Genomic DNA, 26,824 nt, shown 5'->3' on the forward strand with positions numbered 1-26,824 from the left:
CCAAAGGGGGTCCCGTTGCAGGGGTGGCCAAACTGTGACACTCCAGATGTCCACCGACTGCAATTTCCATGCTGGCAGGGATTCATGGTAATTGTAGTCCATGGAGAGCCACAGTTCGCCCCCCCCTGCTCTAGAGCCTGCCAGGTGTGGATGTCGCATGGAGGCATGCGGTTGCAGGAGGGCCACCCTCAAACACGCACACATGCCCTGGGGCTTTGTTTTGGCCAGCAAAGTGGAAGAAGAGCTCTGCGCATCCTGGAAGCTTGCTTCCTGCCCCTCGATCCTTAGCCGGTCCCAACAGCGACTCCTTTGGCCTCGGCATGGCCTTTCCACCCCAAGCTTTGATTCCTCTCTGTTCTCGGCGACCCAGAGAAGGTTGCCAACCCTCCAGGTGGTGCGTGGACCCGAATTGCAACTATGGACTCCAGAGCTCAGTTCCCCCAGAGGCAAGGGCAGCTTGGCACACTGAACCCCCCCCCCCCCCCGGCAGCATGAAACTTTGGGAGGGTCCCTCTTCCCCAATCTCCCCAGACCCCACTCCTCCCGCCCAGGACCCCTCCTGTCATCCCTGGCAGCTTCTTGCCCCGCACCTGGCTGGCTCGGGAGACCCCCAGCCCGTCCCGTCCCGTCCCAGCGCGGGGAGGGTTAAGCCCTGCGCGGTGCCTGCGGGGCGGCCGGTTGGGGGCGGCTCTGGCGGGGTCCGTCTTTGGTGGGGGGGGGGGGGCGCCCCGCGCGGTGGTCAGTGATGGAGTCGCTGCCATGACAACCCCTGGAAGTCAGCGGCGGGCGCGCGCGCCGGCCGGGGCTGCGGAGGAGATGCGCCCGGCGAGGAGGGCGAGCCGAGCGGGGGAGCCTGCCGCTGCTGCTGCTGCTGCTGCCACGGGTGGCGGAGGCGGAGGCGAAGGGGGCGCCCGCCGTTCGCTGCTGCTGCTGCCGCTGCTGCCCGCGTCGCCTGCCGTGAGCGGCCGGGCTTTCGCAGCGCCTCCGTCGGCGGCGCTCGCCTCCCCGCGCCCGCCCCGCCGCCCTCCGGCGCCCTCCGGCTGGGCCGAGAAACTTTTGATGCGGGGGGGCGCCGCGGCCGGGGCCGCGCGGCGCGTGCCCGTGCCCGGCGGAGCCTCGGAGCAGGCGGGCGAGAGGGGGCGCAGCGGCCGTGACCTTCGCCTGGCGCCGGCGGGCGGCTCGCACGCAGCCCTCCTCCCGAGCGCGCGGCTGCCGGGCCCGGGTCTCCGCCGCCTCCTGCCTCCGCCCGCCCGCCCGCCCAGCGGCGCCCGGCGGCGAGACTTTGCCCACCATGCGGCTCGGCGCGGCGCGTGCGGGTCGGTGCGTGGCGGTGCTGTGTCTCAGGCTGCTCTTCCTTGTGCCCGCAGGAGTGCCCGTGCGCAGCGGAGAGGCCACCTTCCCCAAGGCCATGGATAACGTGACCGTCAGGCAAGGCGAGAGCGCCGTCCTCAGGTAGGAGCAGAACGCTGCCTCCCTCTCCCCTTTTCTTCCCCCTTCTAACAGTTTTGCACCTGGCATGGGTGGGTGGGGGGGGGTGGGGGGCACTTCTGGAGCGCACGGGGGGATCGGAGTGTGGAGATTGGGGGGTAGTAGGGGGCAGCCCCCCCCCCCGACAGTTGCTCCAGGTTGGCCGGGGATGCTGCTGCTCACGGTTTGGGAATTGGTGCCCGGTTGGGCACCGGCTTGGTGGAGGGGCATCTGGGAGTGCTTGGAGGAAGGAGAGGGTTGGAGATGCCGAGGGAGGGAGGGAGGGAGGGAGAGGGGCCAGATGTTGCTGATGTGCTGTTTTGGGGGGGCCGAGTGGCCGGCGCCGCTTGGAAGGCGGTGGGCATCTGCAGAGGAACGTTTGCGAGCCCGTTCTGCCGCTGTCTCCCGGCGGCGGAATGTGGGCTGCTGGAGGAGGCAGGGAGGGGAGAGGTTTGGAGCTCTCCGGTGCCAGGCAGTGCCAGTGGCAGGTTTGTCTGGGTGCCAGGGAGTGGGGCGGCGACGAGGAGCAGGTGCCAGACAGTTGGCGACGGAGGTTCCATGACAGACCAAGCGCCGGCTGGAGATGCTCGTTTTGCCCCGAAGGCTCTTTGGGCAGAGAGGGCAGCCCTGTCTGGAGACCGGTGGCCAGTTTGGGCACCAGCCTGTGGTTCTTGCCCGTTTCGGGACTCTGGTGGCTGCCAGACAGCTGTGGTGGTTCCCCCCCTCCCTTCCCCCACCGCCCCTTGCTCAGGCTCCACACGAATCTGTTAATACTGAAGCAGCCGGGCACTCCTGGGGCACCTCTGATGAACTTTGTATTTTAAAAACATGTTCTGGTTTTGCTCTGAGACTTATAGAGGTGACTTCCATACAGACGGGCCACCTCTGTGCTGGACTGTCATATCCTGAACAAATCACAGACCAGGGTAGCACGGCCGATGCGGGGAACGGAGGTGCGGTTCCAGATGTCTGGAGCATAGCCGAGTGAGCGCAGGGGTGTGAGTGTGTGGGGGGGAGGTTCCTTGGAGAATGATATCCACCCCTCCCTTCCTTGGGGTTGTCGGAGATCCTCAGGATGGCTCCAGGCACGGAGTTCTGTCGCCATCTGAAAGCACCCAGAAGGCTTTGTGATGTTAAACAGGGGCGGCTCTGATTGGCCAGTGAACTGAACCAGGCTCCTGAATGCAGAAGTGGACCGAGGGAAAGGGGGGGGGGGGTGCATGGCTCTTCCAGGACTTTGAAAATCCTCCTGGGTGTAATCCTGGGTCGACCTGCTGACTTGTTGCAGGCTGCTGGACCTCCCTTCCCAGAGAACCCTTCCATAGTACAAGATAAGCCCCCCCCCATTGTTTCTGGAGAACAGCTGTGGCAGGGAAACATTTTGGAGATGGACCAAATGCCCTTCCTTGCCTTCGGGGTGGAGGAGAGTGGGTGGACAATCTGTGTGGAAGTTGTGCTGCGTCTTGGGGGCCCTTCCGCTCTCACTCCAGAGAGGTTGCGACGGGAGTACTGCTGAACTCTTGGAGAGGGAAAGGTCTGCAGCAAAGCTCTTGAACCTTTGCTTTGTGAGTTTTGGGATGGAGTCCTGGTTTTGGAAACGACCTCTCAGATGTCCCTTCCAGCCTGCTGGTCTTGTGTTCTGTTCCTTCCCCTAGTCAGGATGCTAAGACCCGGCTGGCTAGGGCATGCAGGAGGATGAGTTGGGAGCATGGCTTGGGCCACTGCATTTGGGGGATCCTGGTGGGATCTGACATTGGAACGACCTGCAGAAAGCCGAACCTTTCTCCTTGCTGCCCTGGGTTCCTTCAGGAGTGTTCAATATTTGGATCTGCTGTCTTTGGTTGGAGGCTGTGCCTCCAATTTGACATTCTGCCACCTCCATGTCTTGCATCTGGGACTCCAGTGTCAAAGCCTTCTCAAGATGCCACCCTACAACTGGGTAAGACCAACAACTGCCCATTCATGCACATTCTAGGGCGTCCAAACTCCAGCTTGGGGCTGTAGCCCCTCCATTACAGCTGATCTCCAGGGCAAACTGCAGTTTCAGAGGGCAGATCCTGTGAGATCACATTGCTATAGAGCACCCTCCCTGAATTTTGCCTTCACCAGGCACTATCCCTGAATTTCCAGACCACGGTTAGCAATGCTAGGTGACTCCTACCTTGTGGCCCAGCCTTCCATCTGGAGGACATGGGGAAGGCTCCCACGCTCTTGTCATTTTGCAGGGAATACCAAACAGGGATATTCTAGAGGGAATTTTTTTTAAAGACCAATAATAGAATGGGATTGTCCAGACCACACTTTTGGCATGGAAAAGAATTCTAGTCTGCTGCAATAACAACTGGCAACATTATCCAGCTTTTACTGCTCTGTCTTAGCCCTTGTAATCCACTTTCCCTTGGGGTTAGATTAAGGTATTCAACCTGTGGTCCTCCAGATTTTCATGGACTACAATTTCCACGAGCCCCCTGCCAGCATTTGCTGGCAGGGGGCTCATGGGAATTGTAGTCCATGAACATCTGGAGGACCACAGGTTGAATACCCCTGGACTAGAGGATACCTGCTTTAGCTAGATCGTGGCACATTCTTGTTCTGTAATGCCTAGCCCGATTGCATTGTTGGTTGGTCCTTTTATGCTCTCTGAAAGGGGGACTATGAATAACGTAAATGAACAAAGAGCCTGTGGCTCAGTTCGCCTTGACCTGGATAGCCCAAGTTAATCCGATCTCATCCGTCCTGGAAGGGAGACCACCAAGGAATCCAGCGAGTGTGATGTGGAGGCAGGCCATGGCAAGCCACATCTGAGTGTCTCCTGCCTTGAGACCCCGTGGGGGTCTTCATAAGTCAGCTGTGACTTGATGGTAAAAAAACAACATCTAGTTCTGCTTAGGGCCACCCTCCCAGGCTCCGTTGCTACTTGTATGGTGCGTTATTGGGAAGGTTCATCACTCAGATGATCTGGAACAGAGAACAGCAGCAGAATCTTAATATGACAGTATTTGTTATTTTTCCACCTGTACTCCACTTATTCCCCCCCCCCCATGTCCTCCTTTAACCTCTGGCTTTCCAAAGCACATATGAGCATCCAGCTATGGCTGCCCGGTAGTTTCAAGTGCATATCTACTCTGCAGAATTCACTGTCTCGGCTAAGCCTGGGAATTGTAAATATTTTTTTTTCCCGCAAGAAGATCGCAACTGCAATTCCCAGGATTCTGCAAGGAAGCCCCAGTAGTCCAAGATAACCCCAGCCTGCCTTTGGTGTATTTAAGGTCATCTAGGTTTCTCCCCGGAGAAGGGTCACGTGGTCTGGGAAAGGCCACAATGGCTGTGAAGGCCAGCGCATCTAACAACGCCAGCCGGGCTCTGCCTTGGAGAGGAACCGAATGTCCGTGCCCTGGATGCTTTCTCAATGGGCTATTTGTTGGCCCTCCCAGCTGCTTCGCTAGTCATTTATCTCCTCATTTTGCTGGGACAGAGAGGCTCATTGGGGGGAGGCAGGCAAATCACACACGGTCATTCATGGAGGAGATGTCGTATTCTTTGCCCTTTCCCAAAAGTACGGGGCTAAGTATTCCCTTGTTTTAGCTGTGTGATGGAAGATGATTAAACTGCCATTCTGGAAGGGGGTGGGGAGACCGTGTACCGTATTCTAGGTAAGGAAGGAGACGGGCTGCAGGACGGGAAGTGGAACAATGCAGATTCTCCGTTCTGAAATAACCATTTTGTTCATTGATTTTGCACTTGTACAGCAACCATTAACAAGCTTCCCACTTAGGCTGGAGACAGACAATAAGTTTGTTTTTTTTTTCTTCTCCCAAGGACAGAAGGCAGTTGGAAGGAGAAATAATTGCTTATTTGCTTGTCCCTTATTCTTGTCTCAGGTTAGCATGGATCTGATGTTGTTCTCCAAGCCTGTTTGACCTGTGGGATAAAAATGGCGTAGAGTTGCTCACGATGAGAGGGGAAACCGCTCTCAAACTATTTTAACTTCCTCAAAACTGCCTTCCACTTTCCTTGATTGTTTTGGGTATCCTCCACGTTTTGGTTTGATTTTATGGCTGGGGCTGCGATCTCATCCAAGCTTCCGGGGTTGGTAACTGCCATGTGTACATGCCCATCCCTCATGCACAAAAAGGCATGACAACTAAATAGAAGGGGGAGAAAGCTGTGTTGTTTTGGGTCGAGTCTAATTGAAATGGAGGCAAAAATAAAACACAGTTCCTAATGCAACCTAGCCAAAAAAGGTAACGATATTGAAACAATACAGACTAGATTTATTGTACCTCAGGTCCTCTCCTCTACTGCCAACAGGAACCTTTCCTTGCCCTCCTCCAAGTGACCGCCTTTCAAACACTTCAAGAGAGCCATCCTGTCCCCTCTCAACCTCCTCTTCTCCAGGCTGAACATTCCCAGGTCCCTCAGCCTTTCCTCTTAGGGCTTGGTCCCCAGGCCCCGGATCCTCCTCATCACTCTCCTCTGCCCCCTCTCCATTTTGTCTATGTCCTTTTTGAAGCGAGGACTTCAGAACTGCGCACAGAGCGCCAGGTGCGGTCTGACTAATTCAGTCTATAGCATGACGTAGAAATGGATCAGATCAAGAACTCTCCCCGGAACCCTGGAGAGTGGCTGAGTAAACAAAACTGACCTCGATGATTCAGTATTTTAAGAGCTCCAGGTGTGCATAAAGAAATAACTTTGCCTCCTTTCTCCTCCACCAGTGGAAAATCTGGTTGGTTCCAACCCCCAGTGTGGAGGATGTAGTCCATGAAGCCAACAAATCCAGATTAGTGGAGCCAAGAATGTCAGTAGTCTACCAGGACACTTGACACAATCCCAAAGTAAGCATCTGTCAAAACTAATCTGAGATTTTTTTTGGGGGGGTGCATTGGGAGAATCCAGAACTTGAAATAATTTCCCCCTGTTGATCTGCACGTCTTGGTCCCCAAGACCTGATATAGTGGTTAAGACCAGTAACTTCTAATCCGGCAAGCTGGGTTTGATTCCCCGCTCCTCTACATGCAGCCGGCTAGTCACAGCCCTGATAGTATTGTTCTCATATGGCAGTCCTGTCAGAACTCTCTCAGCCTCACCTACCTCACAGGGTTCCTGTTGTGGGGGGAAGCAGGGAAGGGAACTGTAGGTCACTCTGGGACTCCTTCAGGTAGTGAATCTTCTTTTTCATCATCTTAATTAAATATCTCAGAGCTCAATACTGGCCTATGAAAGAACCGAAACACCTGCCAAAGATAGAATAAAGCAGAAGAATTCTATGATAGATGTTTGTATTGTTCAACTTTCAACTTTAGCATGGTTTTGATAAATGACTTAACAAGGTCTCCTTTCTGTTTTCTCAAATAGTCAAGTGCAGGAGCCGTATTAGCGGGAAGCCCAAACTGTACAGGTGAGCTGGAGAACTAGGAGGGAAAGCCAGGATTTGTTGTTGTTTTTAGGGGAGATTGTGTTTTTGCACACACTCAGGTTTCTTACCTGCACAAATACAGTTTTTGGAACAGTTTCATACTTAGCAGTCGTTGCTCAGCTTAGATATCCTTTTAAGGAAGAGATTTCAAAATCTAGTCTTTGTAGAGAAAAACAGACATCTTAAGGGAACTGGTTGTAAGACGTTCTGTGCTGGATGATTATTTTTATTTTATTATTTATTTGATTTCTATACCGCCCTTCCATATGGCTCAGGGTGGCTTACATACAACATGGGGGATACATGGAATGCATTAATACATAACATAAACAAATGCAACAACAACAACAACAACCCAATAACACAATTTCAGTGATCATAAACAATACAACAGGAACAGAACCCAGGCAAGGCCCCAGAGAGGACAGACTGGTTCAGGCCATGGAGGGGTGTTTAAGGGGGGACCTGTTGACGGTCTCAGGCAAATGCCTGGTGGAGAATTGTATCTTTAAGGTCCAGGTTAAAAAGCACCGGGACTCAAAGGTACCCTTATTTCACTGCCTGGTTAATTACGGCTGATGGCACTAGGGGTTGCCAACCTCCAGGTGGTACAGATAGAGCAAAAGGAAATGCAACGGGCAAAATACATTCACAACGTGAAAGCGATTAACCCAGTGACTAAGCACAAAGGATGCAGTAAATTTATGTTACACTCACAATAAATTTTGGCAAGCAAATGGCGTAATAAAACACAACCCAAATATCTGTTTAGTGCACTATTAAGACAAAAAAAATTGTTTTACGGGAGGATTGCATTACCTTTATGGCCTTTGGCTCTGTTTACAAGGATTTGTACTGGCTTTGAAAAAAGCTAAAACATAGTGCATTGAACGGTTTGCACCTGGGCCAGGTAGGGACACCGGCCTCCAGGTGAGGCTGGGGATCCCCCAGAATTGCTGCTCCTCTCCAGACCTCAGGCATGACTTCATCTTAAGAAAGTGCATTCTTTGGGGGGTGGGTTCTATGGCATTGTACCCCACTTAGGTCCCTGTTCTCACCTGGTTCCATATCCAGATCTCCAGGAGTCTCCCAACCTGCATACAGCAAACCTACCTGCCACCTACATGCCCTGCTGGTGGCTGGGGGAACCTGGAACCCCCAGGGCAGGAAAACTCTCACTTTCTTATTTCAGTTTCTGGACAATCCTTTTCCTGGCCTTACCCCAGGGCTTGCGGTTTACCCAGGAACAAGTATATATCTCCCCCCCATCCCACCTAGTTAGTGTTAGCAGGGTAAATAAGTCAAAGATATGCACACACTGTATTTTAGGATAAAGGAGGTTAAAGGATTTATTTATGGAACGGCATCTCTAATAGTGCAGGGAGAGAGAGGGACAGGGGTCTGCTCTACATGGCTACCTGAGAAGAAGAAGAAGGATGAAACTTCCAAGAAGAAGCAGGATATTGCCCTAAGAGTAGCAATCTAAGGACAGACAAGAAAGCACACAAGAAAGGAGAGAAAGGTCCTGAACTCTCTGACCTATCTAACAGTTCTCTTGATGCCCCCTTCAAGGTCTCCTTCTCTTCTCATCTTTGTACACCAGACATTGTCTATTCCAACAGCTAGACAGCCTGGTCTCTTAGAAAGACAGGTTTAAAAGCTTGAAATAAACAATTTGCATGTGTGGAGAGTGTTATTCCCCCTCCTCCTCCTCTTCCTCCAAAGGGAGGCGTCTTGAAATTGGATTATGGAATAGCTGAGTTTAGCTTCTGCTCCCAGGAACAATAGCTGGCGGAGCTAACAAGGAGTCTCGGCAGAAAGGTGCAATGAATCAGGCTGCCTGGGCAAAACTCTGGCCCTGTCTAGTTGTGACAAACTTTGTGCCTTCTTTAATGAGATACAAGTATTATTTCTGCAAGAGAATGCAGAAGCGAAACAGGAGCGAGGAACACAAAAGGAGCCAGGTGGAGGATGCGAGAGGGACTAGAACGCCTTTCTGCTCGGCTGTTGGCAGCTAGCGATAGGGGGAACCGCTGCTTGGAACGTACCTGCTCATTTCTCCAGTAGCCACAGAGCTGTATTAGCTGCACACCTGTATGAAGGACAGGCTAGTTCAGGATTGCTAACCTCCCTGTGAGACTGGAGATCTCTGGGATTGAAAACTGATACCTAGCCAACAGTTCACCTGGAGAAATGGCCACTTGGGGGTGGGGGAATTTTTCCATCAAAGTCCCTCTCCTGTTCAAGCCTTGACCTCTTCTGATTTCATCCCCCCTCCCCAAACCTTGAGTATTTTCCAAATCAGAGCTGTCATCTTTAGCTCTAGGACCCTACATTAGTCCGTCTTCAAATTTTAACCCTTGAGAAACCCCTAAAACCCTCTTCAGGCTTCAAGAAACCTCAGAATAAGGTTGGGAAGCACAGCTGTGGACACGCCCCCCTGGGGCCCCTCCCCTTCTCACCCCCTCCAGCCCCATCAGTTATTATTTGAGGGGTCGAAATGATCATATAGGGTCATATCGCCCAATACATGTTTAACAAATTTTAAAATATTTATTTAAAAATTAATTAACGCCCACCCGTTTGGGAAACCCTTCCAGGGCTGTCAAAAATGGTTAAGAGATCTTGCATTGCATCCTACAAAGATCTCTCCCCTCCCGAATTTCTGCCCTCCACAGGCTTCACCCCCCCCCCTCCAGATATCCAGGAATTTCTTACCTTGGAGTTGGCCTCCCAGGCTGAATACTGGACAGATTGCTGAGTGGACGAGAAGGCCTTTTTCTCTTTTTTTAGACACGGTTGCTGCAATATGGAATGTGACAAATTGACCTTAAAAAAAAAAAAAGCAAGCGGCATATGATTGTCCCCGTACCATTTGAGCGAAACAACAAACAAGTATTAGCCTCTGACTGTGAGTGGATAGATTTGTGAGGATGCAAATTGCTAAGATGCAATTTAATTGCAGCAGCAAAGCACGGGATGCCGACTCATCTCCTCCTTGGGCACACGGCTCCCCCTCTGGAACGTGGTGGGAATATCTCTAAAAGGGTAGCAAGAGGACTACCTGGATGCAGGCACCTGGCATTGAAAACACCGAACCTCAATGCCCCTTCCCTGAAAGGGACGGAAGAGAACGGAGGCTCTTGGCATCTTGTTCCACACGCCGATATGTCAGCCCTCCGTATGAGCACATACTGAATCAGAGCCTTGGTCCATCAAGGTCAATAAGGTCTACTCAGACTGCCAGCAGCTCTTCCTAAGCTCAGTCAGAGAGGTCTTCTACATCACAGACTTCCTGATGTATCTGAAGAAGCAAGACGGTGACTCACAAAAGACCATACCTTGGCCGAATTTTGTTAGGTTGCTACTGGACTCCGGCACTTTTCTGCTGCTGCAGGCAGATTTAACACGGCTACCCATCTTGAACTCCTTTAAGAAGAGGAGAAGAAAGGCTAGTGTTTTTTGTACGCTGTATTTTACTCTATCAAGGAGTCCCAAAGCGGCTTACGATCGCCAGCCCTTCCTCTCCCCACAACAGACACCCAGCGAAGGAGGGAAGGCTGAGAGAGTGAGAGAACTGAGACAGGCCCAGGGTCATGTGGCTGGCTCCATGTGGAGGAATGGGGAATCAAACCCGGTTCTCCAGATTACATGCCGCCGCTTTTAACCCCAACACCAAGCTGGCTTTCTTAACTGGAGATGTCAGAGATAGAACTTGGGACGTCCTGCTTACCAAGCACATGCTCTGCCACTAAGATACATCTCATTCCTTCCTGAATATAAATGAACCTCTTTGCCTTACTGACAAACTTCTGTGTACTGGACTAATCAGAACATTTCCTTAGGTTGCAATAGGAATTTGGGGGCAAAGTTTGGCATCCTGCTGCCTTGAAGCATCTCTCTGCCACCAGGAAACAATGAATTGATTTCTTAGCATTTTCCTTGCTATATGTCTGACCGAGTCTTGTTCGTATGAGCTCCTGCCCACGTAATGGAAGGGGTAGCCTTGGTATGTGCATACTGGGGGGACAATCTTGTTCTAAAGCAGGAATAATACCCATTTAAAGCTTTTTTGGGGGGGAAGCAAAGCAGGGTAGATTTACACTCCAATACTGAAGAGGGAGAGAGAATGCGTAGCCTTTTAAGAATAAAAGGAAATGTATGACTGTGAGGAGGACATTTTTATTTTAACAAAAGGATTAGAACTGAAGCATTAATAAAATGTCTCAGGAGGCTGCTTTCCAAGGGGGAAAGTATTGTGGTCTATTGCAACATTTATTGTTTGTCTTTAACTGCGTTGGCTTCTACCTTTCAACCCACTTTCTGCACTGCACTCCTCTGTAGATTTGTTTGCATTGTTCTCTCATTTTGTAATAATAATCCAGTGTCCTTGTTATTGGGCGTTTTATGATGCCCAACATTTTCAAGGTAACGTCGGCGGGCTAGGGTTGCTGTTGGGGGTGACAGTCTGGGTGTGGGGCAAAACTCTATGGTTGGAGGCCGTTTTTTTTTTTTTTTACTATAGAGATTTCCCAAAAAGCCAGAGCACTGCCCCCAATGTCTCCAATGTGCTCATGTCACTTCCAGGGGGTGTCAGCACACCAGATGCTCTTCTGGGTTTGGGTAAGTGGGTGGGGGGACCCCCAGGGAGCACACCCATCCCTTGTCAACAGCACCATGGTGCCTGACAACCCTACTTCTGATCAAAGTCATCAAGTGATGCTGGCATAACAAGGGAGAAGTTCCCACCTGTTGCTAGCCACATGGGTCAACCGGCACTGTTCCAGTACGATTGCCTAGGGTTTGAGGACTGAGGAATTATTCCCTAAATATTAGCAGATTTTGTTTGCTTTCAGGTTGAAGCTACATATGGGTGAATTCTTTTGCTTACAGTTTTGCTTCATACAGACTCATAATTCATTAGCTTCTAGGTCAGACTTTTTCAACCTTTGAACATGGAGGAGCCCCTGAAATGATTTTTCGGGCTTCGGGGAGCCCCGAAAGTGATGTCAGCTGGCTGCACCTCCCTGCCACGCCCCCGGAACTGACCTCATCACCCATGTTAACGGGCAGGCTCAAGGAGAACTGAGGAGGGGAGAGACAGGAGGCAATTTAAAGCAGGAATAGGCATGTAGGCACAACCCCCTTCTGGGCACAGAGAACACTGGATAATTCATGTTTGGGAGGTGGAACGGCTGATTCCTTAGCTAGTGGCTGAGTCCATTAAGCCAGAAGGGGAAAAGATGCAGACCCCCTCTGGAGCTCCTGAGGAAAATTCTGCTCTAGGCGGGGACTGGTAGTCATTTTGGATTGCAACCGATCTCTAGGTGAGATCACTTGGAGAGAACGGCCACTTAGGGAAGTGGATTCTGTGGCATTATAGCCCATTGAAGTCTCTCTCCTCTCCTTGACCGGCTTTCCTTTGGCTCCACCCCCACCTCTCCAGGTATCTCCCAACCTGTATCTGGCAACTCCATGTCCTGCACCAGGGGTAGTCAAACTGCGGCCCTCCAGATGTCCATGGACCACAATTCCCAGAAGCCCCTGCCAGCGAATGCTGGCAGGGGCTTCTGGGAATTGTGGTCCATGGACATCTGGAGGGCCGCAGTTTGACTACCCCTGTCCTGCACAGTCTGAAGCAATGGAAAGAGTGCCAAAATTTCCTAGCTTAAATCAGTGCAATCAGAGTAGTGGGGATAGATACACCGCCTTACAGAGGGTGGGGTGGGGGGAATAACCGGCCGTGTTGTGTGTAAACTACACAATGAATCCCGGATGGTCTCTTATAAGCCCCACCCCCTCCTCCGCCGAGGGTCAACAGCTTCCTTTTGGGCAAGTCCCCAAACTCAGACTTCCCCAGTCTTCTCTTTGGCCTATCCCAGGCTGCAGTCTTCAGTTTCGGCCAGCAGAGGGCCACTCTGATATATCTATATGTGTTTTTAGTGGACTGTCCTTTCCGTCCCCTTAAACTCTGACGTTCATGTTGCTAGACTGCAAAATACAGAAGAAGAAAAATGCTCCCCCCCCCTCCCCGCAGTCTTCCTGTAAGAAGCTTTTAGACCCTCCAGCAGAATTGCTACATGACCTTGCTACTCTCTGGTTATTGTTAAGTACTTCTAGAGTAGATCGGTGTCTGCTCCTCTCTCCTAAACCGTCTCTCTCTCTCTCTTGCTCAATCAATTATTCCCCCGCTCTCTTCTCTGCCTCCTGTTTTCCCACATTGGGGCATCTTTCTTCCTTTATCAATGCAGAACGTCTTTTAATTCTCCTCTCCCACCCAGCCTTTCTGTCTCATGCCCTGCCTCTCTGCTGCTATCGCTGCCCACTCAGCCTCTCCGCCTTTGTCCGGCGCTTTTAATGCCTTCCAATGATAACTCCGTGCCAAACCCTGGTGCTCTCTGCCCTGCCAAACTGCTTGGCCAAATGGTTTCCCCAGAACGGTGGCCAACAACCGGTTTCAAAAAAATGCCGGGTCCCTGGATGCAGTGCTCAGACTGGCTAAACCCCACAGAAGAATGTGAAGGAATCCTGGAATTTGGAGGGCAAAGTCAGGATTTAAGGTCTTGTGGCACAGAGTGGTAAGCAGCCGGAATGCTGTCTGAAAGCTCTGTCCATGAGGCTGGGAGTTCGATCCCAGCAGCCGGCTCAAGGTTGACTCAGCCTTCCATCCTTCCGAAGTTGGTAAAATGAGTACCCAGCTTGCAACAGTAATGACTGGGGAAGGCACTGGCAAACCACCCCGTATTGAGTCTGCCATGAAAACGCTGGAGAACGTCACCCCAAGGGTCAGACATGACTCGGTGCTTGCACAGGGGATACCTTTAGCTTTAAGGGGAGAAGCCAGGATAGACACTGGTTGCCTTGGAGGACTAAGGAAAAGACCACGCAAGAATATGAGGGTTGCTCAGATGGCCAACCCATCTCTTGGATGCCGTGCAGTTTTGTTGGTTGAGCCAGCTGACTAGAGGACGAGTTTTCACTGCTGATGGGAAATGAAGGGATGGCCCCAGACGGCCAGTGGCTCTGCTTGGGGAAGCCACCCTCTCCCAAGATGCCATTTCTTTTCTTCTCGGTCAGCTGCTCTGTCTCCTTCATCTGCAGGAGCTGTAATTACACTGCAGAGCAATCAGTCGGGATGTAAAATGCAGGCGCCGGCGCTGTTCTCTGTCTTCCCTGGAGCTGAGCAGCCTTGTGCAGTATCAGTGACATGATGGGGAGGACCCAAAAGTGGGCACAATCCCAGGCACCATATTTGCTGCAAGCGTTGGACACGATCCCATCTGCATGGCCAGTAGGGTTCCTGGCGTTTGAGGGGTGGAGGCCGGGGAGGGTGCGCATTAGGTGAAGAGAGTGGGGCACCGTGCTATAAAGCCCGCACTCCAAGGCAGCCATTTTCTCAAGGCCGACGAATCTCTGTTGTCAGGAGACCAGTTGTAATTTTGTGAGATCCCCAGGGCCCACCTGGAGGTTGGTACCCATACTGTCCAGGCTACATCTGAACACTACCAACAGGATCAGTTCATTGGTGGTGATGCCATACACTGGTCAACTGTGGCATAAAAACTACCAAATGTACTCTTTATTATGCCAATAAAGGCTTCTGTATCTGTATTCTTTGTTGGGACGGCGCTTCCAGGCAGCGCCTGCAGCAAACTGTGACTCTCCCATTCTTTATCTGTTCTGGTCCCAATTTTCCCAGAAGCTGCTCTGCTCTGTTTATTTTTTCTAGTCTTGTGAATTTTTTTCAGGGTGCCTGGTGTCCTCTACTGCTCGATCCTCCCTGTTCATTACAAATTCCCCGACCCTCATGCAACGTAGCAACAGGAGCCTCGGACAAACAAACTGAGCAGCAAGAACTCCTCTGAAATGTTTTTGAGTCCCGGCACCATTAAGACCAACAAAGTGTTATTCAAGAAGTATGCATTCGTGTGTGTGCACAGTTGACAAATGCAGGGAAACAGAATTTCCTTGGCCATTGCAGAGAGAGAAGGGGGCGGGGAATTGCCAGGAAGGGCTGGTTGGCGTGACGATGTATAAGAGCAGGGGTAGTCAAACTGCGGCCCTCCAGATGTCCATGGACTACAATTCCCAGAAGCCCCTGCCAGCAAATGCTGGCAGGGGCTTCTGGGAATTGTAGTCCATGGACATCTGGAGGGCCGCAGTTTGACTACCCCTGCATAAGAGACTTGAGTCATAATAGCTGAGGTCAGATCAAGGCAGTGCCCTATACTCAAACGTCTTCTTGTGTCTGTTCATGGACTCTTGCATTTGTATGCTTATTTATGGCAATCCACAGATTTTGATTACCACCTTAATCCTGGCCAGTTGACCATTGGCGATCTCATTGGCTTGTAGCAGGCTTTTCCAACCAGAGGTTCATAAAACCCTGGAGTTTATTGGTGGCCCTGGAAGGGTTTTCTGAATGGGTAGGAGTTTATTTTGTATTTTCTTTTAATGTGTTAAACATTTATTGGCTGATATGGCCATATATGGTCATGTTGCCCCCCCTCCACAAATGGCCAATGATGGGCCTGGAGGGGCTGGGAAAGGGAGGGTCCTGGTTGGGCATGGACACAGCTGTGCTTCCCAACCACATTCTGCACGATCGCGCCACTTCTAGGGTTTTTTGAAGCCTGAAGGATGTTTCAGGGGATTCTCAATGGTTAAAAAAAAGTTGAGAAAGGCTGGCTTATACAGATTAAAATTACCACAGTGTTGGTTTTATTTTTCCCATTTTTGAAAATGAGTCATCTTGTCCTGGGCACTTGGGTATTTTCTCTCTGTGTGTGTGATTGGCTGCCCCTCTCTTTATCACAATTTTGGCATTGTGGCCATTTTCTCGGTGCTGCCCCCAACCCGTGTCAGATTCCCCAAGGCTCCCACCAGCCCAAAAAGGCCAGGGACCCCTGATCTGGCAATTAAAAAGAAAACATCTCTATGGTTTTGATTTTTTGGAATAACTCCGGGAGGTTCTTGAGTTTCCCAGGCCATGTTGACCTATCTTGCATCGCTGTCACGCTATGCGTGAAGAATCGGCTGAAATCCACGCCGAGCCCGGAAGGGTGTGGGAAACTGGAGAAGCTGGAGAGCGTGACGCCATTGCAAACGCGTAACGAAAATAAGAACGAGGGTGAGCCGCCCGCCGTGTGGCCACGCGTGATGCTGCCAAGAGACGAGTCGTTTATTATCAGCGGTGTACATAAAGGCATATAAAACAACAGCTGCTAGGACGGCCAAAGATTTATGGCTTTCTTTAAGAAATAAATAGATCGCTCCAAAGAGTCCAGGAGCGGGACTTGGTGAATGAACGTAAATGCCTGAGATCCAGGAAAGCTTCGGGCCTGTTCTTGGTGGCAGCAGCGGCTGCTCGGATGATGCTAGACAAGTCATAGAATCATAGAATCATAGAGTTGGAAGGGATCTCCTGGGTCATCTAGTCCAACCCCCTGCACAATGCAGGACACTCACAACCCAATCGCTCATCCACGCTAACCTGCCACCCCCTTAAGCCTTCACAGAATCAGCCTCTCCATCAGATGGCTCTCCAACCTCTGTTTAAACATTTCCAAAGATGGAGAACCCACCACCACCCGAGGAAGCCTGTTCCACTGAGAAACCGCTCTAACTGTCAGGAACTTCTTCCTGAAGTTTAGACGGGATTTCTTTTGAATTTTCATCCATTGGTTCTGGTCCATCCAGGACAAGAGAAAACAACCCTGCTCCATCCTCTACATCAGGGGTAGTCAACCTGTGGTCCTCCAGATGTCCATGGACTACAATTCCCATGAGCAAGGGCTCTACATGGCACCCATTTAAATACTTGGAGAGGGTTATCAAATCCCCTCTCAGTCATCTCCTTTCCAGAATAAACGGACCAAGCTCCCCCAGCCTTTCCTCCTACGTCTTGATCTCCAAACCCCTCACCATCTTTGTTGCCCTCCTCTGGACATGCTCCAGTTTGTCTACATCCCTCTTCTACTGTCGTGGCCAAAATTGAACACAGGACTCCAAGTGAGGCCAAACCAGAGCAGAGCAAAGTCTATTTGTCGTGTTGGACGATTGAGTCCCAGAAAGCTCTGGTTTGCCACTGAGTAGCTTCGTGACCAAATGCACTTAGCTCAAAATGGGTAGGGGTGTCAGTCTGTAGCAGCAAAAAGAGCTTTGAATACATTTTGGTTGGTCTTAAAGGTGCTATTGGACTCAATTTAAAAAAAAAATTTTGGGAGTTATTTCACGAATTGCTATTATGAGTGATGTGATCTTCCCCCTCCGCTAAGGCACTGGAGATCTGACTGGCTATAGAGATTTTTTTTTAAATGCTGATTTGGTACCAGCTGCCACGACAGCACGAGGATCTACACTGTGTTATTGAAGTTAAACTATGGCAGTGGTTTTGTGGTCAGCTTGGCCTCTTCTGGCAGCCATTTTGTTCCTGCACGCTGGTGTGTCAGAATTCCAACGGCGCCTGCAGGGTGGAAAAGGTTTACTTCCCCACTCTTCCACATGCAGCCGGCTGGGTCACAGTTCTATCAGAGCTATTTTCACAGAGCACTTCTCTTAGAGCTTGCTCACCTTCCCCTACCTCACAGAGCGTCTGTTGTAAGGAGAGGGAGCAAAAGGTGTTTTTAAGCAACTTTGGGACTCTTTCAAATAGTGAAAAGCATGTTATATATATAAAAAGCTCTTCTTCTCAAATTCTCCATTTTCACTAATATGACCATGTGATGTATGTTAACCATCAAGCAACCGTCTTTCTCCCAGAATTCTTGTTGGTTTAGCTTTTAAATTTAGAGGATGCTGAATTTCTACTGTGGTTGTGCCTACATCCCCACTCGCAGACTGGCAAATTTACCAGCTTTCCGCAGGGCCTGCAAGACGGAGCTCTTCCGCCAGGTTTTTGGTTGAGGCCGGGGTCAGCGAATGAGTGCCAGCATCCCCTCCCCCCCCCGACCTAGTAAGTTAGATCTCCTCCCCACCCTCCCTGCCGCTCTGATAGCAGGGGTGGGAATAATGAGAGCTTCTGCCATGTTGGGATTGTTTTTAAAGTCTTTTAATGGGTATTTTAATGGGGATAAGACTTGTGACCCACCACGAGCCCACGGGGAGTGGCGGGAAATAAATCTAATTAATAATAATAATAATAATAATAATAATAATAAATATACCTGGAGAACTCACAAAATTACAGCTGATATCCAAAGGATGGATATCAATTCCTCCATGGCCGGAGCAGCCAAACAGTGGCTCTCCAGATGTCCATGGACTACATTTCCCATGAGCCCTTGCCAGCATCTGGAGAGCTCCAGTCTTGCCACCCTGCTCTATGGCATTATACTTCATTGAGGTGTCTGTCTGCTCGTCTGCAGGATCCATCCCCATGTCTCCCCCACGTTTCCTAATCTGGAAAGGGCATGGGAATCCCTGGCATGAATACAAGGGTACCATCTTTATCCCATTGCTCTTTCTGTGCCTTTAGCAACAGCCAGAGTCACAGCAGTTTGGGGGCATAGAGCAAGCAATGGGGAGAGCTTCAGCCCATAGATTTCCCTCCCCCCCCCCCATGTCAGGCTGGTATTAACCGTTCAAAAGCACACCAATAATAAGGTAGCTAGTCCCAGGTTGGGAGCCCTAAGGAACCAGGAATAAAGGTAGCATGCTTACCTCTGCGCAATTGATGGATGGTGCTTTGAGCAGGGAACGGGAGCTTTGGTTATGCAAGATCTGGGTTTAATGAGCAAAATGCCAGAGGAGTATACATGCAAATTAAACATAAGAAAGAGAGAAGCGTTATTAACGGGGAGGGGAATGACAGGGAGCAACACAGGGGTTTTTTCCCTGTCCTGACCAGCCACGGAAAGCTTTGTGCTTTTGTAGTTAATGAGGTGCAAATTTCCGTGCAGTAAACCCAGATTCAGCCTGGCGATCGGACGGTGAAGCATGGCCTTCCCTGTGTTATGCGAGTCTATCAATATATTGATCCGGATGCCTGCCCCCAGGAAGTGCCGTGGTTTCAGGTGACTTTGGTGCAAGGCCTTTGACCTGACAAACACCTTTCTGATCTGCTAAGATGTTTTCCATTACTACAATTTGAGCTATGTTCTTTTTGTAATAACTCAAGACAATTCTCCAGACCTCTGCATCTTGCCAATTAGTAGATATGTGAACAAATCCAATTAGAAAGGAAAAGAAGCACAGTTGCAATAGTTTCTCCCTGGCTTTGCTTCCAAGCCCAAGGTAATTCAAAAGCCTTCAGATTCCCACAGATTCCCCCCGCGCAACCTTTTCTGTGTCTCTCAGAGGCCATATCAAGGCTGTTCTTCTCTGTACCTTCCACCATCCTCAACCTTAATTGGTGTACAAGCTTCACTATTGTTTAGTCTTCGCATCATAGACGTTTTGGGGGCTTTGAGAAGTGGAATGAGTCTAGCAATATGAAGGGTTTTTGCTAAACTTGAATCGCTGGGCGGAAATCATGGACAAGGGAAACTTTAAACATTTTGCAAGAGGTTCTACCCCCTTCATTTCTTTTTTCTATCATTCCCAGTTTTCTGACCCATACTGGTTACAGCTGCAGCAGAGGGATTTTGACCATCATCTTGATTTTGTTGGGTTTTGGGGGTGCATTGTTTTATTGTGATAATGTTAGATGCTTTAAATCAGTGGTCCCCAACCTGCGGTCTGTGGCCCGGTGCCGGGCCGCAAAGGCCAGGGCGCCGGGCCGCTGTTCTCTCTCCCCGCCCCCCCCGCGGTAAAAAACTTCCCAGGCCGCAAGCTTGCAGCCCGGGAAGCTTCTTACTGCAGGAGGGGGGGAGAGGGAATAAGGGCCGCACATCGCGCATGCGCGGCCGAAATCGCCGTGCATGCGCGATTCCGGCCGTGCAGCGTGCATGTGCGCATGCGCGGCCCGGCCACGCATGCGCGATGCACAGGCGCGCCCACACATACGCAATGCACGGGCGTGGCCGTCGCCATGCCGGTCCCCAGCCGAAAAAAAGGTTGGGGACCACTGCTTTAAATGGTTTTCTGATTGATGTCTTATTGTCTTATGTTGTGAACTGCTGAGAGCCTGTTTTTTGCAGGGAGCACATGTGTGTGTGTATATATGTATGTATGTATGTATGTATGTATGTATGTATGTATGTATGTATGTGTATATATATATATATATGTATGTATGTATGTATGTATGTATGTATATATGTATGTGTATATATATATGTATGTATGTATATATGTATATATGTATATATATATATATATATATATATATATATATATGTGTGTGTGTGTGTGTGTGTGTGTGTGTGTGTGTGTGTGTGTGTGTGTGTGTGTGTGTGTATGTAATTATAAATAAAATATAAATAAATGTATATATTTATGGTGTATTTATGGTGAAGTACACAAGAGATTGGAGATAGGATAGACACATCCTAAGGTAAAATGCCATGCAGTGGTTTGCAGCTCTTTCTCGCATGTCTATTGGGAATTTTCACAGTTATAGTAAAAAAAAAAAAATTAAGAGGGTGTTTAAAGGTCTAAATTCTACACATATGCTAAATAGTACCATTTTATACATTATGTTATAAATTGGGCATTTTATGCATAAAATATGGTTAGGTTTGATGAGAAAGATAATCTTTTATCTATTTCTCCCAACATTTTAAAGATCTGTTTTTCCTATTGTGAAATTGGCATGGGAGGGAAAACGTTAATCCCCTCCCCCTCTCCCCAAGCTATAAGTTAGGGGTGCCAACCTCCAGGCGGGAATCCCAAAGAAGAAATCCAATTGGGCTCATGGAATGAAGAACGAAGACGAGGTTTGTTGATAAGGCTGAACAATAAAAAAAATTCCCCCCAAAGTTTCTTTCTCTCCGTTTTCTTAAGGGTCATTTCAAATAGAGACACACCAGTGGACACACCAGAACTCTTGTTTTCGATGTTAAGCACCTTCGTCAGTGGCACGCCTCAAAACTTCTATAATCTCATTCCTGTAGTACTCAATTGATGGATATTACCACCTTGGAAGAATTCTTATAATATCAGTTCAGCCAACGGCTCCCATCATTTCACAGAGAACCCATCAGTGTATCTCTATTTGAAGTGACACTTAATAAAACGGAAAAAAGGAGACTTTGGAATAAAATACTTTATTGTTCAGCCTTTTCAGTGAGTCTCAACTTCGTTCCTAACCTCCAGGTAGGCTCCAGAATTACAGCTGATTTCCAGACTCCAGGGATAATTTCTCCTGGAGGAATTGGTACCCTTGGCAGTGAAGACTGTGGCATTACGTCCTTCTGAGGCCCCGCCCCTTCCCAAATTCCTCCCTCCACAAGGCTCCCCTCCCCAGTCTCAGATTTCATGAGCCTACCTGGCAGTGCTGCTGTGGTCACAAAGCTTCTCCTCCCATAACTCTGACTGCTTCTCAAGGCATTAAAATCGAACATGTTGTTTAGCCCTGGGCATCAGTGTTGAGTGAGTCCTATACCGGCCTCTCCCCTACCATCTGTCTAGTTTTTCGGAGAGAGGGCAGGCAAAACAATTGCTCCCAAACGTCACTCCTTCTTGCTGTCCGCTCTGTAGCCAGGCCAATGGACAGCCGCTGTCAGGCAAAGCAACCTCAACCTGTCCTCCCGAGGCTGAACGTGTGTTATGTCCAGTCGGTTTTATCCTGCAGGTGTTCATAATTGGAGACTGTCTCTGTCCAGTTCCCTCATCATCCTTAAGGACAGAGCCTTGCTGGGGATAATTGGTCGCATGAGAAACAGGAGGTCTCAGGAGGGGAGGGGGAGAGTTAGAGGGACGAGGCAATTTTCTAGAGGATCCCAGCAAAGATGAGTTCTAAATGGTCAGAACCTTTGCCTGATTCAGGGGGGCCGAAAATCACATCTGGCCTGTTGATTGGGGAAAGTTCGGCTAGCTTGCGGCTGTTGTGGGTTTTCCAGACTGGGTGGCCAGGGTCTGGTAGTTTTCGTCCCTGACGTTGTGCCAGTAACGGTGGCTGGCATCTTCAGAGGTAGGACATGTCCGGATGGGACTCTCCATGCCAAAGTGTAGAATGTGGAAACAATTGCAGGGTGTTTTATTTACTCCACACACTTCACACTTTGGCAGGGAGAGTTTCTCATCTGGCCACGTCCTACCTCCGAAGATGCCAGCCAGAGTCACTGGCACAATGTCTGGGACGGAAGCGACCAGACCCCAGCCACGCAGCCCAGGAGACCCTCAACAGCTAGCTGAGTGCAGCCACAAAAGCCTTCGGCAATTCATTGGACTGGCCCAGATTCCCAGCGGCCTGCATCTCTGAATCTGCTGCAGCGACATAGGAAGAATGCTCAAATTGCTCTCTGCCTATGCAAGGAAAGAGGAACGTGCCTCCTAATGCTGACCTTTCAAGTATTAGGCAGTGAGCTCGCTGTTATTATTTTGGTGTACCTTGTTTTAGAGTACTGTATTGCGGATAATGCATTTTTCTCAGCTAATATTTCAAAATTCCTTCTAATAAAATTCACGCAACCAGCTAGGTGACCTTCCGGCTCACCGCAGAACTGATAAAGCTGTTCTGACCGAGCAGGAATATCAAGGCTCTCTCAGCCTCACCTACCTCACAGGGGGTCTGTTGTGGGGAGAGGAAAGGGAAGGCAACTGTAAGACACTTTGAGACTCCTTTGGGTAGGGAAAAGCGGCATATAAGAACCAACTCTTCTTCTTCTTCTTCTTCTTCTTCTTCTTCTTCTTCTTCCTTTCCTCCAGTCTCCTGCTGGTTGCCAAGCCTAGACTGCCTTAACTATTTTTTTTTGTTTTGCACTTATATTGCACTGTTTTGCACTGTACACAAATGTTACAGTGTTGTATGATGATTGCTCATGATAGTCTTTATGACACTATAAATGACTATTTTGCATCTTTGGAGGTATTATTGACTGTCAGTTCAGAGCCACTATCACACAGACCCCGCCTTTCTCCTGATGTTTTCCATTTAGTATGTACCCCAGTTTCCATTTGTTTGTTGCATTATTGCCAGGAGGTTGGCAGCCCTAGTGCCACTTCATCTCAAGGGCTCCACTTCCACCACCTAGAGAGCAAGGACAAGCTGTCCCTGCAGCTTCAACGTCTGATCCCAACCGCAGCATAAATAACTTGCAGAACGGTCCCCTTCCCTTAACTGCTGAGGTGCCCTTGGGTGTGCACTTGTAGCTCTAGCCATCAGTGCCCTTCCTTGCAGGACCTCACTTTCCCTATGGGGGAAGTGAAGGCAGACGATCATACAGCCCACTGAGTATAAAGAGCTGTGGAGAGACCTAGCCGTGTTATTCCTGCAGCCGTTCCACTCCCACCCCCCACTCCACTATTAAATCGTTTCTGATGTGGGGGTGGGGGTAGGCAACGCTACCACCGATTGTACGTGACTGCTAAAAGTGTAGGGATTAGCAAAGGATGCGTTAGCAAAGCCCCGCTGTCTTGCTGCAGCCTCCCCGTGCGTGCGCACACACACGCACAAATCACAAAGCAGCTAAATATATACCTGCCGTTCGCAAGGTACATCTCTCTTTTTCTCCCTGTTGGAGGTGTAATTGGAGCATCGGTGAAATTACAGCCGCGGGTACTGGCATTTTGGATCTTCCTGGCTGGCATAACAATTTTTTTTTTCCCAAGGGAGATGATATTTAACTTGTCTTCTCTGCTCCTGATAGTTGTAATTACTTGCCCACTAATTTTTTGCTGCAGCAGGAGCAGCAAGGTTATATGAATGCGGCCCATATCAAAGCAGCAGACTGAACATCCACCAGAGAGGCATTCCAGGTACCTCAGGCGCCGAGAGGCTGGAGCAGGGACTATTGTGCAAGAAACAAAGCAAAACTCCCAAAGTTGTTGCACCCACATTGAATGTAGCCAGGGGGAGCAGAATATGGAGGCTTCTGCTGATCTTTGTTCTCAGGTTGTTGTTGAAAAGAAATATTCTAGTCCTTATAATATCCAGGTGGGAATGCAGGTATGAATGAGCTGCACCAATGCATCATAGCCTGTTTCTGTGTAAGCATGTGCATTGGAAGCATGTGCCATCTGCAATCTGCAAAGCATGTGCCATATGCACAATTGCCCTGTTATTTTGACAAGGGCAAATGTGTGTTTTGAATGCAGGTTTGGTATTCATAAACTTGAACCCGGAACAGTCGAATGGTCGGTTTGCACATATGTTCTTGTTATCACGTGCCAAGTCTGTGCGTGCATGCAAACTATATATTGTGCCCCTGTTCAGAAAGCACAAACTATATATTGTGCCTAGATGCACAACTGGATCTGTATGTATGACTGGAGCTTGTTTAAGCCCAATTTGCGCTGCTTGCAGTTGGTGTTTCTGTTGCCCTAAGTCAACTCTTGCATGGTAGGCTCTAAAAATTTCATATTGATGACATGATTTAGAAAAAAATGTTTATATCTGTTCTTACCTTTTTGGTTGCTGCTGTTGTTTGTTGCCTCACTTGTTGTTTTATTACCTGAAAGGTGGGATATCACGTTTGCTAAAACAAAGATAAACAAAAAATAAATTGCAAATTAACACCGATGGTAAGGAAGTGTAAATGCAATTCCCATGTTTATACGGCTTTCGAGCTTCCTCTTCTGTGATGGGATGAAGATTTTTTTTCTCAATGGAGTGTGGGCTGGTGGGTGGAGCCAGAGCATCATCCCTTCCATTGGCTGAGCCAAAATTATGCTTCTTCTATGATAGGTTAGGACTAAAAATTCCATAGGAATAGTTGCTTCCAAAGCACCTGCAGGCTTGCAGGTGATCTAAGAAAGAGCCTTGCTAGCTTGATTCAGCAGGACAATGTTTTTTCTCTGTGGACATGGTGGGGAATTATAAGCCAGACAAGTTGAATGTCAGGTTGGGAAATTTGACCAAGGGATTGCATTCAGACGTCATGAGCAACCTGGAGTTTATTTAGAGTTGCCAAGTCCTCCCTGGCCACCTGCAGGAGGTAGGGGCAAGGGTTGCCTGATACAGAAAACAGATTTGGAGGTGGAGCTTGGGGAGGACTCATTGGGGTCCAGTGCCATAGATTCCACTCTCCAAAGCAGGGGTAGTCAAACTGCGGCCCTCCAGATGTCCATGGACTACAATTCCCAGGAGCCCCTGCCAGCATTCGCCAGCATTCGACAACTACAGTAACTCCATCCAGCCATCTCATTCTCTGTCGTCCCCTTCTTCTTTTGCCCTCAACCTCTCCCAGCATTAGGCTCTTCTCCAGGGAGTCCTTCCTTCTCTTGAGGTGGCCAAAGTATTTGAGTTTCATCTTCACAATCTGGCCTTCTAAGGAGCAGTCAGGGCTGATCTCCTCTAGGACTGACCGGCTTGTTTACCTTGCAGTCCAAGGGACTCGCAAGAGTCTTCTCCAGCACCAGAGTTCAAAAGCCTCAATTCTTTGACGCTCGACCTTCCTTGTGGTCCAACTTTTACAGCCATACATTGCAACTGGGAAGACCATAGCCTTGACTAGACACACTTTCGTTGGCAGGGTGCTGTCTCTGCTTTTTAGGATGCTGTCTAGATTTGCCATAGCTTTCATCCCCAAGGGCAAGCGTCTTTTAATTTCTTTGCTGCAGTCCCCATCTGCAGTGATCTTGGAGCCCAGGAAAATAAAATCTGTCACTACCTCCATTTCTTCCCCATCTATTTGCCAGGAATTGAGAGGGCCGGATGCCACATAAAGTGGGTGTGTGCAGAGGATCCCAGAACATACACTGCTTTGGAGATGGAGATCATCTTCGTATTCTTGATGTTGACTCACACATGTAGCACATGCTATAGGCCATGCACTTCCAGGAGCCCCGCATGGAGCCTCCCCCCCCACACACACACCATGGATAAGGGATGTAGCCTCCCCCCCCCCTTTCCCTCTTTAAGGGCCTTGGAGTGACACCCCTTCCCACTCTGCCCCCAGGCTGGCTGCTCCCACTGCAACTGTACTTTGTTAGGGCCTGCAAATCCTTAAACTGGCTGTTGTGCTACGGACCCCTGAATCCTTAAACCATTCTTATCAGACCCAGCTCTCCAGTTACTTAGTTAGGCAGTCCGTCTGCTTTAAATCAGCTTAAATTAGATTTAAAGGAGAAAAAGTGAATGGGGGGGGGGGACTGGAGTTCTCCATCAATGTTCATGGGGATTTTTCCCTCTAGAGAACCCTTGAGGGAAACGAGACATGGTTCAGCAGATATGTTTTTTTTTGAAATGTTATTTAAAAGAGAAATAAAAGGTCAAAACACACAAACACATGGGGGAAAGGCACTTACAAGGCTAACTAAGAAGAAATTATGGAGGAGAGTGGGAAAGGAATTTCAAGGCAGGCTATAATTTCCAGTCTCTAAGAAGGTGGTCCACAGAGGCAGCAGAAAGATGACCAGCATTTCACGGGGAAAAGAGAAGACCCACATACAAGTGGGTGTGTGCAGAGGATCCCAGAACATACTCACACTGCTTTGGAGATGGATTCCCTATTTTATAGGACAAAATGCTACCTGGGACAATTTGGCATATTAGACCCCTGCCCCTTCCCCCCCCTCAAAAAAAAAAAAAACTTGAGGTGAACAATAGTCTGGGAGAATCTTGATGGGTTTACTTGAGAGGGACTATAGGTGTAAATGGTCTTTGATGACACTTTGAATACCAGATGGGAAAAGCTACCCAGTTTAGTGAATAGCACTATTACTTAATTAGGATAAATGAATGAAGGGAAGTGAGGCTGGGTACTGACGTTCCTTGGGATACTCATTGTCCTAAATTATGTGGAGAGAGGAGTTCATTAGTGGGCCAGCTGCTCTTTCCCACACTTCTAAACTTCATGTCCAGACTTATGGAATCCTTATGGTGTCAATTTAGGCCAGGCAGTGTGTTGCCTTTAATATCTGAAACAATATTAGAAGGAAGGTGTTTATGATTTT

The 26,824-nt window shown here is 49.3% G+C and overlaps 1 protein-coding gene across 9 annotated transcripts in view; it reads left to right on the top strand.

The window, feature by feature from the left end:
* Window positions 1-26,824, top strand: part of OPCML (opioid binding protein/cell adhesion molecule like) — a 696,918-nt gene that overhangs the window by 359,990 nt on the left and 310,104 nt on the right. For 8 of the 9 annotated variants that reach the window (XM_077307199.1, XM_077307200.1, XM_077307201.1 and 5 more), the window contains one exon: window positions 1,368-1,452. In XM_077307199.1, coding sequence (XP_077163314.1) covers window positions 1,368-1,452 — 85 coding nt within the window. Of the gene's footprint in view, window positions 1-1,145; window positions 1,453-26,824 lie in introns of those variants that run through there. The other variant, XM_077307204.1, reaches the window with a different exon arrangement.

The sequence above is a fragment of the Paroedura picta genome, chromosome 12 (genome assembly GCF_049243985.1).
Source record: "Paroedura picta isolate Pp20150507F chromosome 12, Ppicta_v3.0, whole genome shotgun sequence".
Taxonomy (NCBI): Eukaryota; Metazoa; Chordata; class Lepidosauria; order Squamata; family Gekkonidae; genus Paroedura; species Paroedura picta.